This window comes from Embiotoca jacksoni, unplaced genomic scaffold, assembly GCF_022577435.1.
Source record: "Embiotoca jacksoni isolate LCO1_2020_lvr unplaced genomic scaffold, fEmbJac1.0.p SCAF_11, whole genome shotgun sequence".
In the NCBI taxonomy this organism is placed as follows: Eukaryota; Metazoa; Chordata; class Actinopteri; family Embiotocidae; genus Embiotoca; species Embiotoca jacksoni.
The window spans coordinates 4064141-4076867 of record NW_027185241.1 but is presented as its reverse complement, the minus strand read 5'-3'; the positions used below and the strand labels follow the sequence as shown (position 1 = coordinate 4076867).

The window sequence follows — 12727 nt, the reverse complement described above, 5'->3', positions numbered from 1 at the left end:
TTATATTCTCCTATCATATATCTCTGACATGTTCTCATAAATATGTTCGGCTTGTTCTAGGAAAAAAAATAACATCTTCATCAATGTTCAAATATTTATCGTAAAATTATTTTTTCTTAATTTCCTCTTTGTTGAATGTACGTGTAGGATGAAGTAATATCAGACACATACTCACCAGTCTTACCTGAATCTTGTTTATTTTTTATGTTGATTCTATATATTAGAAATACAGCATTGTTTAAAGGTGGCCATGCAACAAGATGCTACTCAAAACTTAAACATTAATCTTTTACACTTGGTTTTAACTTTTTAAAACTCAAATTATAAGATTTGATTCAAGTTATAGTGTTAATAATACATTAATGAAAGTTCTTGTGATGAATCTTTGAAATGTTATCTATATAATAACTAATTATTGTTTGGAATGTAGTCTAAAATTAGTGACCCATCAATATATAAAAAAATATAAATGTCTGTCTGTTGATATTGTAGGAGCAGTTTTTTCACTTACTTTTTTTTGAAGATATAGTAGCCTCCAGCTGCTCCTGCAAAAGCAACTATCAAACATGTGATTACTATTCCAGCGATGGCTCCACCTGAGAGACGTCCAGGCTCTTTACAGTTTGACATAAAACAGGAGACAAAAATGAACAATTCACCTTACAATATTAGTTGTTGTATGAACTCAAAAATCATGAATAATAAGTTAAGTTTATGTCATTGTGAATGGGAATTTACAGTGATATAAAGTGAATGAAATAAACCCCAAAAAATGGGCAACTAGGTCTAAAATCTTAATGAAAAAAGAGGTAGACTTGCTCTTGATCCACAGGTATATATGCTGTTGAAACAAGTTTAAACTGCTCACCACGTTTGAAGAATCTAAATTAAAATGAACTTCTTAATCTGTTTACAAATGCTCGAACTAGTTAAATATGTGACAATGTTGGTTTTGGTCGTTGCTGTCATGACAACAATGGCAGCAAAGGGTTACTTCACAAAAGCTTTACAGCAGACTTCAAAATAAATGTTTTCCTCAACTTTTTCTTTACATGCAGACTTCTGCGGCCCACTCAAAATGCCCTTCTGACCCACTTTTGGGTCGCGATTCCCCAGTTGGGAACCACTGGTTTAGCACGTTTCTTATACAAAGGGCCTGATTTACTAAGATCTCTATTAAAGGTTACTAAATTGTGTGTTCCTTCCAAAAGTTTGCACCCGTTTTGCGGGTGATTTACTAAAAGTAATGGCGTCTCATAAGCTTAAACTCCATCTTCTGTGTTTAGTTGGTAGGAAAGATCTGTAGTGAAAAACTTCAGGAAGCCTTCTACTCTTTAAATTATTCATGGTAATACTATACGCAGACCACAATATCCAAGAGTATGAACAATATCTTCAATCTAGGTACCTGTTACAGACAGTTGATGCACCACCAATGATTCTCTCTCCGTTACACTATTCCGTGCTTTACAGATGTAGTAGCCGCTGTCAGAAAGTTCTGCCTCGTCTTTAAAGAACTCAGCTGAATTGTTTATCACGGTCCCATTCAACATCCAGGTGTAAGTGGCAGACGGCACGGACTCAGAGGAGCAAATCATTTTGATGTTGTCTTTCACGTGTATCTCACTTTGACCTGTGATTTGAACATTTTCTGGTCCATCTGAAAAAAGGAGAAATATTTTTTACAGCACACAAATAATGTTTTTTATCCCAGTCCACTGCCTGAACAAAACAACAAAATGTTTCAGTGATATATTGTCATTTATGGCTCAATATTTTGTCAAACTATGAGAGAACAGGAAATGTAAACTCAAGATCATGTTACTTACATTTAACAACCAGTCGGTAGCTAGCTTCATCGTTGCTGACTGGGTTGCTGATTTTACAGAAATATTCTCCGCTGTCTAATTTATTCAGAGTGTGAAAAGACAACACTGTGTTGTTGTCGTAAAGTATAAAGTTGTCATCCCGGATCCCGTCAGATTCATGCTTCACTCTCCACTCTCTGGTAAAGATAGAGCCGGCAGCATCACAGGTTAAGTTGACAGAAGTCCCCTCAACTGTCAGGTTTGTTGATGGTGTGACTGAAGCTCCTGATATTCTCTCTGTTGGTAAAAGATGAAGGGTGTTGCAATGAAAAAAAAATCCAGAACAGAAACTAAACACTGATACATAACCGTTGTTTAAGTTAGCAAACAGTGTCCTATTTAGGCTACACATCCGGTACGTACCGTTCTGAGACACATTTACAACATTCACTCTCCTTTCAGCTGTTCTAGTCTCTACAAAACAGTGTCCATGTGCAATAGCTAAATTGGTCCACAGCACCAAACCTGTTAGTTTCACAATAACAGTTCAAATTCTTGGAGATTCCTACTTTTGAGACTAGGTTTTTGAAGAAGGAAGTCATGTGACAGAGTAAAGTCTGCAAGTAGGTCGAAGGTTGTTAGAAGAATCAAACACAAACTTTCACCCAGAAGACTGGTGTTATGAGTCCAAGAGAAAGCAAAAATCATGAGTAAACTTAAGTGACATATTCAACTTGCATAAAATATGTAAATCAACTATGTAATGTTTTGTATTCAAGTACCATACCTATTTTAACCTTAACAGAGATTTATTTCTTAAACCTAACTGAAGCACCTTGTGATAATGTGGATCTGACTTGATCTGATTGGAGACCCGGCGATACTACTTCCTGCCCACTGATAGCTGTAACCTGACTGCACCACAGGCCTGTCAATCAAACAGACACACCCCCCAAAACACAACTTTTTGAGGCTTATTCTCTAATTAACAACAGGATTATTTTCAGATAGATGGCCAGAAAACTAATAAGAAGGAGCAACTTTAGCTAGAAACACCCAAATTACTTCTGGAAAAAATGTATTGACTTCAAATTTGATGAGACAAGCTGAATGGGAGTCTATGGAGCCAGAGACTTACTGGAGCCAACGTCTTGTGGCAATCAGTCGTATTGCAGTTTAAGGCACTTCTGGATCGGCCTGATTTTTGTTTTTACCCGGAAACTTTGTCCACTTTTATATGCAGTATATGTCCATTATGTCCATCAGCTAACCAAGATTGGAACTGAAAATTCAAGTAATCTAATGTTAATTTCAAAGCTGTTTGATGTTTTGAATTTGGTTATTTTACCACAGTTGCAATTTAATGGTAACTGCTACTAATTTGAGATAATTATTCTGTGCACATAGACACTTAAATGACAGCTCTTTGACACACATCAATGCTACATCCTCAAAATCTCTTAATTTTAACTTACTCAGTACAGAGAAAGTTGAAGGTTTCGATGTCTGATATCTCAGAGTTTTGTTATTAAAGGCCTGACAGCTGTAGTTTCCACTTTGACTCATCTGAATATTCATGAGTCTGAGCTCTGGTCCAGTATCAGACAGCAGGACTCCATTCAGAAACCAGTAAAACAGAGCAGGGGGTCTAGAGACAGCTGAGCAGATCAGGCTGATGTTGGATCCTTCTTCAAAGTGTGCTTCTGATAGAGATGCAACCAAATTGATATTTTCTGGTCCGACTGAGTTTAGAGGAAACAACACAAAAATAAGATGTGGCTCTCTGTGATGTTTGCATGCAGATGTTGTCAGATAAATCACTGAGCGTGTAGCTGAGTAACTCACAGCTGATGGAGAGGTTTACTGGTTCACTGGTGCCATTACTGACAGGATTAAACACATGACACTCCAATGGTCCCTGGTCATAGCGGGTCACATTGACTATAGTGAGAGTGGAGCCTCCATCAGTGAGCTGAACTCTGTCACTTTCTGTAACCTCAGAGCTGCTGTTCAGCCAGAGGAAAGAGAGGGAGGATCCAGAGGAGGAGCAGGACAGACTGACAGAACTGTTGAACTCAACCACGTCTGTGGTGTTTGAAGTCAACACAACGTTGGCAACACGCGCTGTGGGCAAAAAACACATTGGTTTTTACTTACCACCGCCTAAAGAAAAGGGACATTGTGTAATAGTGGGAAGTGATGAAGACACTGGGAATAAATCAGATTTTACTGACACAATAATGAGCAAAATTGGCTCAACATTCATGGTTTGAGCTCCACATACAGCATACATATATTTGCAAAATGTGGACTTGAGATGTGATTGCCCCAACAGAGTGTGTCTCCATCCATTCAATTTGAGATTAAATCCTTGCATTTTTTTATAATAATGCATCAGTTAAGCCAAATTGCCAAAATGTTTCAGGCCACTTTAGAAAAGCACTTTGTACAATCTTTTTTTTTTTTTTTTTAAAGACCCCTCAGTTTTTGCTGTGAGAGAGATGACAGAAGTATCTTGTATCTAAACATACTGTATTTGTGGTTCTTTATTAAGACAGTAAGTTTCACAGGCATGAACCTGAATCACCTTTATTCGCCACGTATTTGTATATCAACTTAAAACTTACCCAAAACAGTGATGAGGGAAGTCTGAGATGTCTGATATCTCTGAGTTTTGTTATTGAAAGCCTGACAGCTGTAGTTTCCACTCTGACTCAATTTAACGTTCCTCAGTCTGAGCTCTGCTCCAGTTTCAGGAAGCCTATCCTCATTCAGAAACCACAGAAATTGGGCAGCAGGTCTAGAGACAGCTGAGCAAGACAGGCTGATGTTGGATCCTTCTTCAAAGTGTGCTTCTGATGGAGATGCTGTCAAATTGATATTTTCTGGTCCAACTGAGTTTAGAGGAAAAACACAAAAATAAGATGCGGCTCTCTGTGATGTTTGCATGCAGATGTTGTCAGATAAATCACTGAGCATGTAGCTGAGTAACTCACAGCTGATGGAGAGGTTTACTGGTTCACTGGTGCCATTACTGAAAGGATTAAACACATGACACTCCAATGGTCCCTGGTCATAGCGGGTCACATTGACTATAGTGAGAGTGGAGCCTCCATCAGTGAGCTGAACTCTGTCACTTTCTGTAACCTCAGAGCTGCTGTTCAGCCAGAGGAAAGAGAGGGAGGATCCAGAGGAGGAGCAGGACAGACTGACAGAACTGTTGAACTCAACCACGTCTGCACTTTTAGGAGTTACTGTTACATTAGAGACCGGCACTGTGGGTGATAAACACACGATAAGAAACAATACAATGATTAGAATAAATTGTATCTAAGCAGTCTTGGCTGATGTTCTGATGCCTCTACGAGGTTGGACCGCGAATGATGCACAAAACCGTGATGTTCATCATCATCAGTTCTTGAGAGACACATATTGGTGAGCTCTGGACAGTGAGCATGGCAATTTCTCTGTAGACACAACAAGACAGAGCACAAACATTGAAATCTGCAATGGAGACCCTTACAATGCTTCAGGAAGACTCCAGCAATGAAGCAATGAGCCTGAAGAGGTGTATCAAGTGACAATCGTGTTTCTGAGGGGAGGATCATCATTGTCCAAAACTGAAAAAGGTGCATCAGGTCAGACTCAACCTGGTGGGTTTTCTTTGACATTCATGGGGCTTTACGCCGAGAATTTGTCCTCCAGGCTGAATGTGACGTTCTGAGCCAACTGAAGAGAAACATTCAGTAAAAATGACCTGAACTGGAGCACAATGGTATTTCAGGAGCCCAACATGACTGCGCCTGCTCTCAGGGCGTACAAGTTTCTGACCCGCAACAACACAATAGTCGCTCTCCACCACTCTGACTCGCCGGATTTGGCTAATAATTTGTCACAAACTTTGATGTGTGCTCTCTGCTCAAGTTTCAGGTGTGTAAAACATTGCCAAAGCATCTCGATCACTGCTCACAAAAACGTGTTTAACTCGGGTTTTTGTTCAAGCAACAAATTTGTAACACTTGAGGGTTATACCTTCCTCCTGCTCCGTGCACGTCACGATACTGTGCATGATCCACCCTTGTATTAGCTCCTGCTGAGTCTTAAAAGGCAGAGCAGTATTATCCTGCATTTATTTGATGGCAGTGATGCACAGACGGAATAAAATTGCACTACTTAAAACAGTTACTGGACACTGGTCAGAAAACATTAACTTTAAAATGTGTCTTGCCTGCTAGTGTTTCTTTTTTTTTTTTTTTTTAAGACGGCTATAGGGGAAGCTAATAAATAGTGTAGCTAATAAAATCTACGACAGGTATTCTTACACGTTGTTGATAGTATGGAAGCTATTACAGCAGTCATATACGGACAAATAAGGAGCACAACAGACCTGTACCCAAGCGAAATATTTTATATTTGAGACATTATTATAGAATTTGCTGGATGCTCAATTTCACTAACATTGGAAAACTCCTCCTTTAATTTACACTGTAAAATGTTGGAGGTCAATAGATAAAATAGTGAAATAGGACTACATATTATGTACCAAACTTTGTATTTTTCAAAAATTCACATTTCAAAACATTGAAGACAAACACCATTAATTACATTTGATTTGATCACTGCTCACCATATATCTTGAGAGTGGTGCGTCCGAACTGAGCTCCTTCACCTGTTGGTGTAACGCTAACTAAGTAGTCTCCACTGTCTGTAAGAATCAGACTCCTGAGCTCCAGAGATCCAGTAGATGTGAAGAGAATGATCCTGCCTTCATACTCAGGGGAAGTTATGGCGACAGTAGTTAAGGTTATTATAGGCTCAACACCAAAAGCCCAGGCCACTGTGTGAAATGGTGTTTCTGTTGGAGTCAGTGTAGTTTTGAACATCACACTCCCTCCTACAGCTGCATTCAGAGGACCATCTGGCAACACACCAGATCCTTCAGTTAAACCTGAAAGAGACAGTTTGATTTGAGATGGAATCTAATGAGAAATTTGGTATATCGGCTACTTACATCATTTTTTATGACAACAATTAATGCCCATAAATTTTCCATAATTAGTTGTGGATGACACATTTTCTATAATTGATTCGTGTGACTACCAATTGTTTTCAATAGGAACAGATAACTAAATAAGGGTGAGTTGGTTGTTAGAATTACTTGTTCAGGTTGTCAGTGGGTCACATAAATGTTCACTGCACTTCTAATTTTCACAAGAGGACAGTTCCATAAGGGGAAATTTAATTGCCTACTAAAACAGCAATTGAACTCTTGTGGATGCATTTATTTTTTTTAATTTAAAAGTCAATTCTTATTACTGTTTAAATTCATTGTTGGTGTCTTTGCTGTGATGCATGTACCCTACCGTATGTTGTACTTATGTGTTGTCTGTTGTGTTTGTATAATCCCGCACAATACTATGATACATTTAATCTGATTTAGGAAAAGACATTTTACATAATTTTTCACCCCTAAATTTTTCTGCTTCTCTAGAATTTTCACTTAATGTATGATGAAATGTTTGCCAAAAATGATCTGGCAAGGTAATTTTCAAAACCCAATTAATAAGTACTTGCACTACCAGCAGAATTGTTCATCAAGCAAAATTGTTCCAGGACATAGATCAGAGAATGAAGAAGAGAATCTTCAACTTTGTGAGTTTTACGTTGTGCTTGAATTTGTTTAGGTCAACTTGCCACGTTTGTTTAAACATTTTAAAATCATTAACATACAAATGTTTCATCATACAAACTGTATACTAAACATTTAACCCTATAACTTTTTATTTTAGAAACAAATAGTATATTTTTTTTGGGCTGCTTTATCAAGTACAAGAACTCACCAGAGATGGCTCCGAGGATAATTAAGTAAATCATCGCTGTTTCCATTTAATCAGTATGATCAAGTCAAATACAAAATAAAGTGGTGTTTCACTTCTTGTCTTTCCCTTTTGCTGGGAATGATGGTTTGGTTTCAGAGTATGAAAGCAATATGAGGAAGTAACCTTGTATTTTATCAGGTTCATCGACAAGCACTGGTTGATAATTAACAATGTTTATTTCCTCAGGTCCTTTTAATCAAAACCATTTCCTTATTAACACATCAACATTAAAAATAAACCTGAGATGCAGGTTCTATTTTCTCAAGGCAGAGCTGTTCTACTATTTTGATATATTTCTAATTGCCCAAATTGTGATGAAATGTTACTGTAACTTAAATGTTGTGGAGCTTTAATGAGGAAAATTAGAAAAAATAAAATTAAAAAAAAGATATAGAGCTGGATGTGTTTTGCAGATAATCTGATCAAGATCACCAGCAAAAAGCATGATACAACATTTATGCTCTGACATGACATGCTGTGGATCTAAAACATGAGAGAAATAGAATCTGTATAGCCAAAATGGGTTTGATTGTATTAACTATATTTGCAGAATATATTAGTTCCTCTTGACCCTTCTAGTTTTTGGAAACTTCACAGACTCAGTCCTGTCCAGGTCAAATCAAATCTGGTCATAAACATTTGGTCAATAAAGTTATAAGAGCAGAAGAAATGTAGCACAAGGTTTAAAGAGCACTAATGCGGAAATAAGGATGTTCTCCCCTAATTGTAACGGGACGGAAAACACACGACAAATAAATAAATATAATTAGCAACGGTTTTACGTACCGATTGTGAAGTCAACCCAGCAGCCATTAATAACTTTTCCATTTTGATGTTGGGCATTAGTTAAATAAATGAATTATTGCTGAGGTTTATTTTCTACTGTGTTGAATGATTGGTAAGTCAGTAATAAAAAAACATTCTCCCTATCTTTCGTCCAGGTTATTTGTAATTTTAAAAATAAAATGTTTTCTTCTAAATTACTTGCACAAGCACATTTTCACCACAGTGGGGAGTCGTCTCACAGCTTTTGTAGACTGTTCGGTGAGCTGCAAATTCAGTGGGCTGTTCTAATAACGTGGACAAGACATAGGTTTCATTCAACAAGGGGGACAGTCAGTTTACTCATCTGCACACATCACAAGGTTTATGTCAATGGCTATGTTACTGTTATTTCTGGTCATCTCTGTCGCATTTACAGGTAAGAGTCTCAAATTTAAAGTGTAGAACTTCTTGTCAAATTCTGTTCATAGGTTCCTTCAGTAGGTAGCCAAGGAGCTTAGGTATTAACAGCAGCAAGACTGAAAAGTCAGAGCGTGAATACTGCAACTATGTTCTACGTGCTACGGATACAAAGTTTGGAGCTAAAATATGCAGCATGCCAGCTGGTTAACGATTACATTGACAACCTCACCTTCGTTGGTGGTTTGTTGCTGTTTGCAGAAAACAGGCATTCATACGAGTTCAATGAAATCGCTTAAAGACCTATTCTGACCTATGAAACTATAGGCCTACTGTATGAGCTTGCTGTTTTGTGCCAATCTCTGTGAAGTCCACTGTTGTTTTTTATGTTTTAATAGCCAAATTCTGTGATTGTCTCTTTCAGGTTTAACTGAAGGATCTGGTGTTTTGCTAGATGGTCCTCTGAATGCAACTGTAGGAGGGAGTGTGATGTTCAAAACTACACTGACTCCAACAGAAACACCATTTTTGTCAGTGAGCTGGAATTTTGGTGATAAGAATATAATAACCTCAACTACTGTCAACCTAACTGACCCTGAGTATGAAGGCAGGATCATTCTCTTCACATCTACTGGATCTCTGGAGCTCAGGAGTCTGATTCTTACAGACAGCAGAGACTACTTAGTTAAGCATTACACCAGCTGGTGGAGGAGTTCAGTCAGGACGCACCACTCTCAAGATATGTGGTGAGCAGTGATCAAATCAAATGGAATTAATGGTGTTTGTGTCTTCAAAGTTTTGAAATGTGAATTTTTGAAAAATACAAAGTTTGGTACATAATACGTAGTCCGATTTCACTGAAGGCAACTTTATCTATTGACTTCCAACATTTTACAGTGTAAATTAAAGGAGGAGTTTCAAATTTCAAATAACAGCTTCCAGACTGAAAAACAACAACAGTCTTATATACGGCATGTTTACCTGCCAGAAACAAAGAAATATACATAAATCCAAGTATTCCTTATGATTGATGATATTAATGTTGGTAATCAACTTCTTCCAAAATAATCTCAGACCTGGAATGAAACAAGAAGTTCACTTTATCTAAGAACCACCATGACCTTTATTTGATCGCAGAGGACTATTAGTGCTGTTTTAGCTGCTATCAAAAAGGTATTTATGGCATTATAATTTGTAAAACTAGTCACAGACATATCCAAAATATGGAACATAATATATAACAAATTTGAGTAAGAAATCAACAATAAAGCAATAAACTGACTGATGTGACAATGGCAGTATGTTCATTCCCTTATATTATCTTATTGAACAGGTTTTTTGTTAAATCTTTCCAATTACCAAGTTAGATAAATGCTTTTTTTCAATGTGAGTCTCCACAGGGGATAATGAGCTTCAGCATCAAAGTCTTTAGGTGAAACTAACATTTCATGAAAAACACATTCTGGTTGATTTTTAATTAGAAGCTTCGGTCAAAAGTTAAACTCATCCGGGTAGCAGATCAGCCTCCTTCAGACTTCATAAACAGATGGTTGGCTTCAGTATCGGCAGATAGACTCAATTATAATTTGCAAAAAAAAAAAGGAAAGCTGTCCTAGTGTATAAATATGTTTTATTATTGCTATTGTTTATAGTTTGCTTTTCAGAATGAAATACAGTCTGATAAGTTAGTGTCCAAATACTGTGGCGCAAACATCAAACCAACTGAAACAAGGAGGTATTGACCATGTGTCACGTGTCTATAATTCCTGATGTGAATGTACAGAATGAGAGGGCAAACATGTCACCATATGATGTGCTTCTTAACCTGCTGCCCCTCAGTAACAATGTGCTTTTGTAAGTGGCACACAGTGTAAATAGATGTGTCAACCTCTGATGTCATACTGTATACTGGGAGTGATGGGTGACACATTGGGTGCTGTGTGATCAATAAGCGAGGGTGTCCTTCGATTGATTGACAGCAGTCAGTCTCAATGGTTTTGACCGGTTTGCCCATAAAATGAAGTCGTCTTTTTATTTGTTACCCCAAATCGTAAACAGTTCAACCAAAAACCTGAAGTTGATGTTTTATTTTTTTTTAGTTTTAATAATAAAAGAACAATGATGACGGAGTGTTTCTGACGCTATTCAACCATCCAACATGCAGCTCAGGGAAGTGAAGAAGTTTCTTGAATATCGGTCGAAACAACAGCAAACTTCAACGGAGATGGACAACCCTGCTCGGACAACATCGGGGAGTAGAGCAGCTGAAAGGGACGACGAGCATGTCTGCCGTAATGACTACTTGGAAGATTGAGACGATGAAGGCCAGTCGGCAGCGCCGTGTGAGCCGCAGCAGGAGGACCAGCTGGCTTCGACCGCTGGCTGCAGTGGAACCAGTGCTGCCCTACTTCACAGAGGACCTTCAAAAATACCCGACTAGGACGTAAATAAACGGTTAGCACGTACCTGTGGCAGGTTTAGCACCTGGGGCAAAGCAATGCAATCTGTTCCTACGCATGATGCGAGTGCTGGATACGCCAGGGACATATGGTCTTAATTCAAGTTAAGGAGAAAGAGTGAGCAGGACATCCAAGAGGCTTTTCTCATGAACCAGAAAAACATCTCGCTTTGACAGAAGTGACTTCCAGAGGTGAATATTCCTTCTTCTCTTCACTAATGTGTGTGGAAAATTAAATGCCTCATTATATCTGGTTGAAAAGTCAACAATCGCCACTGTGTACGTGCAAGCTTAGACTATAGCAACGATCTGTTGTGTTAACTATTAATATACTTTATGTACAAGCTACATTTGCTTAGCCCATTGATATTGTTTGTTTATTTATTTTGAAAATGATGAACGCCTGCTATTGCAGGCAAAACGGAAAAATAATAATGAGGCATTGTTAAAATAGGGCCACAGCCTGATTTGACAATTAAGTCATCCCCTTACTTGAAGCAGTATATGTGATATGTAATGGTTTTTGACAGTGTCAGAAAGGTGTTTTTCCAGGTGAGGTGTTTTTATTTATTATATGAATATTGAATGCAATAACTTATGTTAGTTGATATTGCTGTATTATCAATGACTTCTTGAGTGTGTGACATCATTTTAATGACGATATATCTTCTTGTGCATGTAACCCAGGTAATGTTGAGTATCCCAATTTACAGACGTTCACTAAACGTCTCACCAAACGTCCTGTCGGTTGCACGGAGCAGAGCCCTTAGCCATCCCTCCCACTCTCTGAACCACGCACTCACCTCCTGCAGACCCCGCAGCTGAGACGGGTTAAAGGAGGCAGACAAGATTTGGAGCAAAGTACGACGTTTTGAGATTCCCAAGAGATATCGAGCGAATTCAGCAGGATTGCAAGTGAGTTACATGCTGAGCCGCAGCGGAGCTGTCGAGGGAGAAGTTCTCACCGGGACGAACTCCGTCGGGCGTTTCTTCCCAATTAAGTGGATTGTCCAGGTGAGTTACTACCTGAGGTTAGGTTGTTAACTAAGTTGTGTCAGAGAATTGGGAGTAATTTACTTTGAGGAACATGGCTAAGAAAAACCAGGCAGGATAACAACATTTTGTATGATGTGAATTAATTATGTGTGTGTGTTGCATTTTTGTTGAAGTTACTGTATATGTTGTAAAAGTATGTAAAAGTGTATTGTTTGAAATTGAGGCAAAATAAGATAATTTAGTCACAAGTTTTTAAAGTTGTGAACGTTTTGTGTAAATCTAATGTGATGGAAGGGAACAAGAGGAAACTCAGACTATATCATGATGTTCTGCTCTCTTGTGTGCAGGCTGTTTTTTTTTTTTTTTTTTTTTTTTTTTTTTTTTTGAGGGATTCATCAAGTGAG

General features: G+C 38.1%; 1 protein-coding gene across 1 annotated transcript; it reads right to left on the bottom strand.

The window, feature by feature from the left end:
• Nucleotides 1–7694, bottom strand: LOC138191516 (carcinoembryonic antigen-related cell adhesion molecule 5-like). The gene is made up of 11 exons (XM_069138380.1): nucleotides 7649–7694; nucleotides 6436–6756; nucleotides 4805–5083; nucleotides 4436–4702; nucleotides 3654–3932; nucleotides 3284–3550; nucleotides 1830–2105; nucleotides 1409–1660; nucleotides 512–614; nucleotides 176–213; nucleotides 1–56 (listed from the first exon to the last, which is right to left on the bottom strand). Exons 1-11 carry the CDS (start codon nucleotides 7692–7694, stop codon nucleotides 1–3), a joined length of 2184 nt encoding a protein of 727 aa, XP_068994481.1.
• Nucleotides 7695–12727: the final 5033 nt, after the last annotated feature.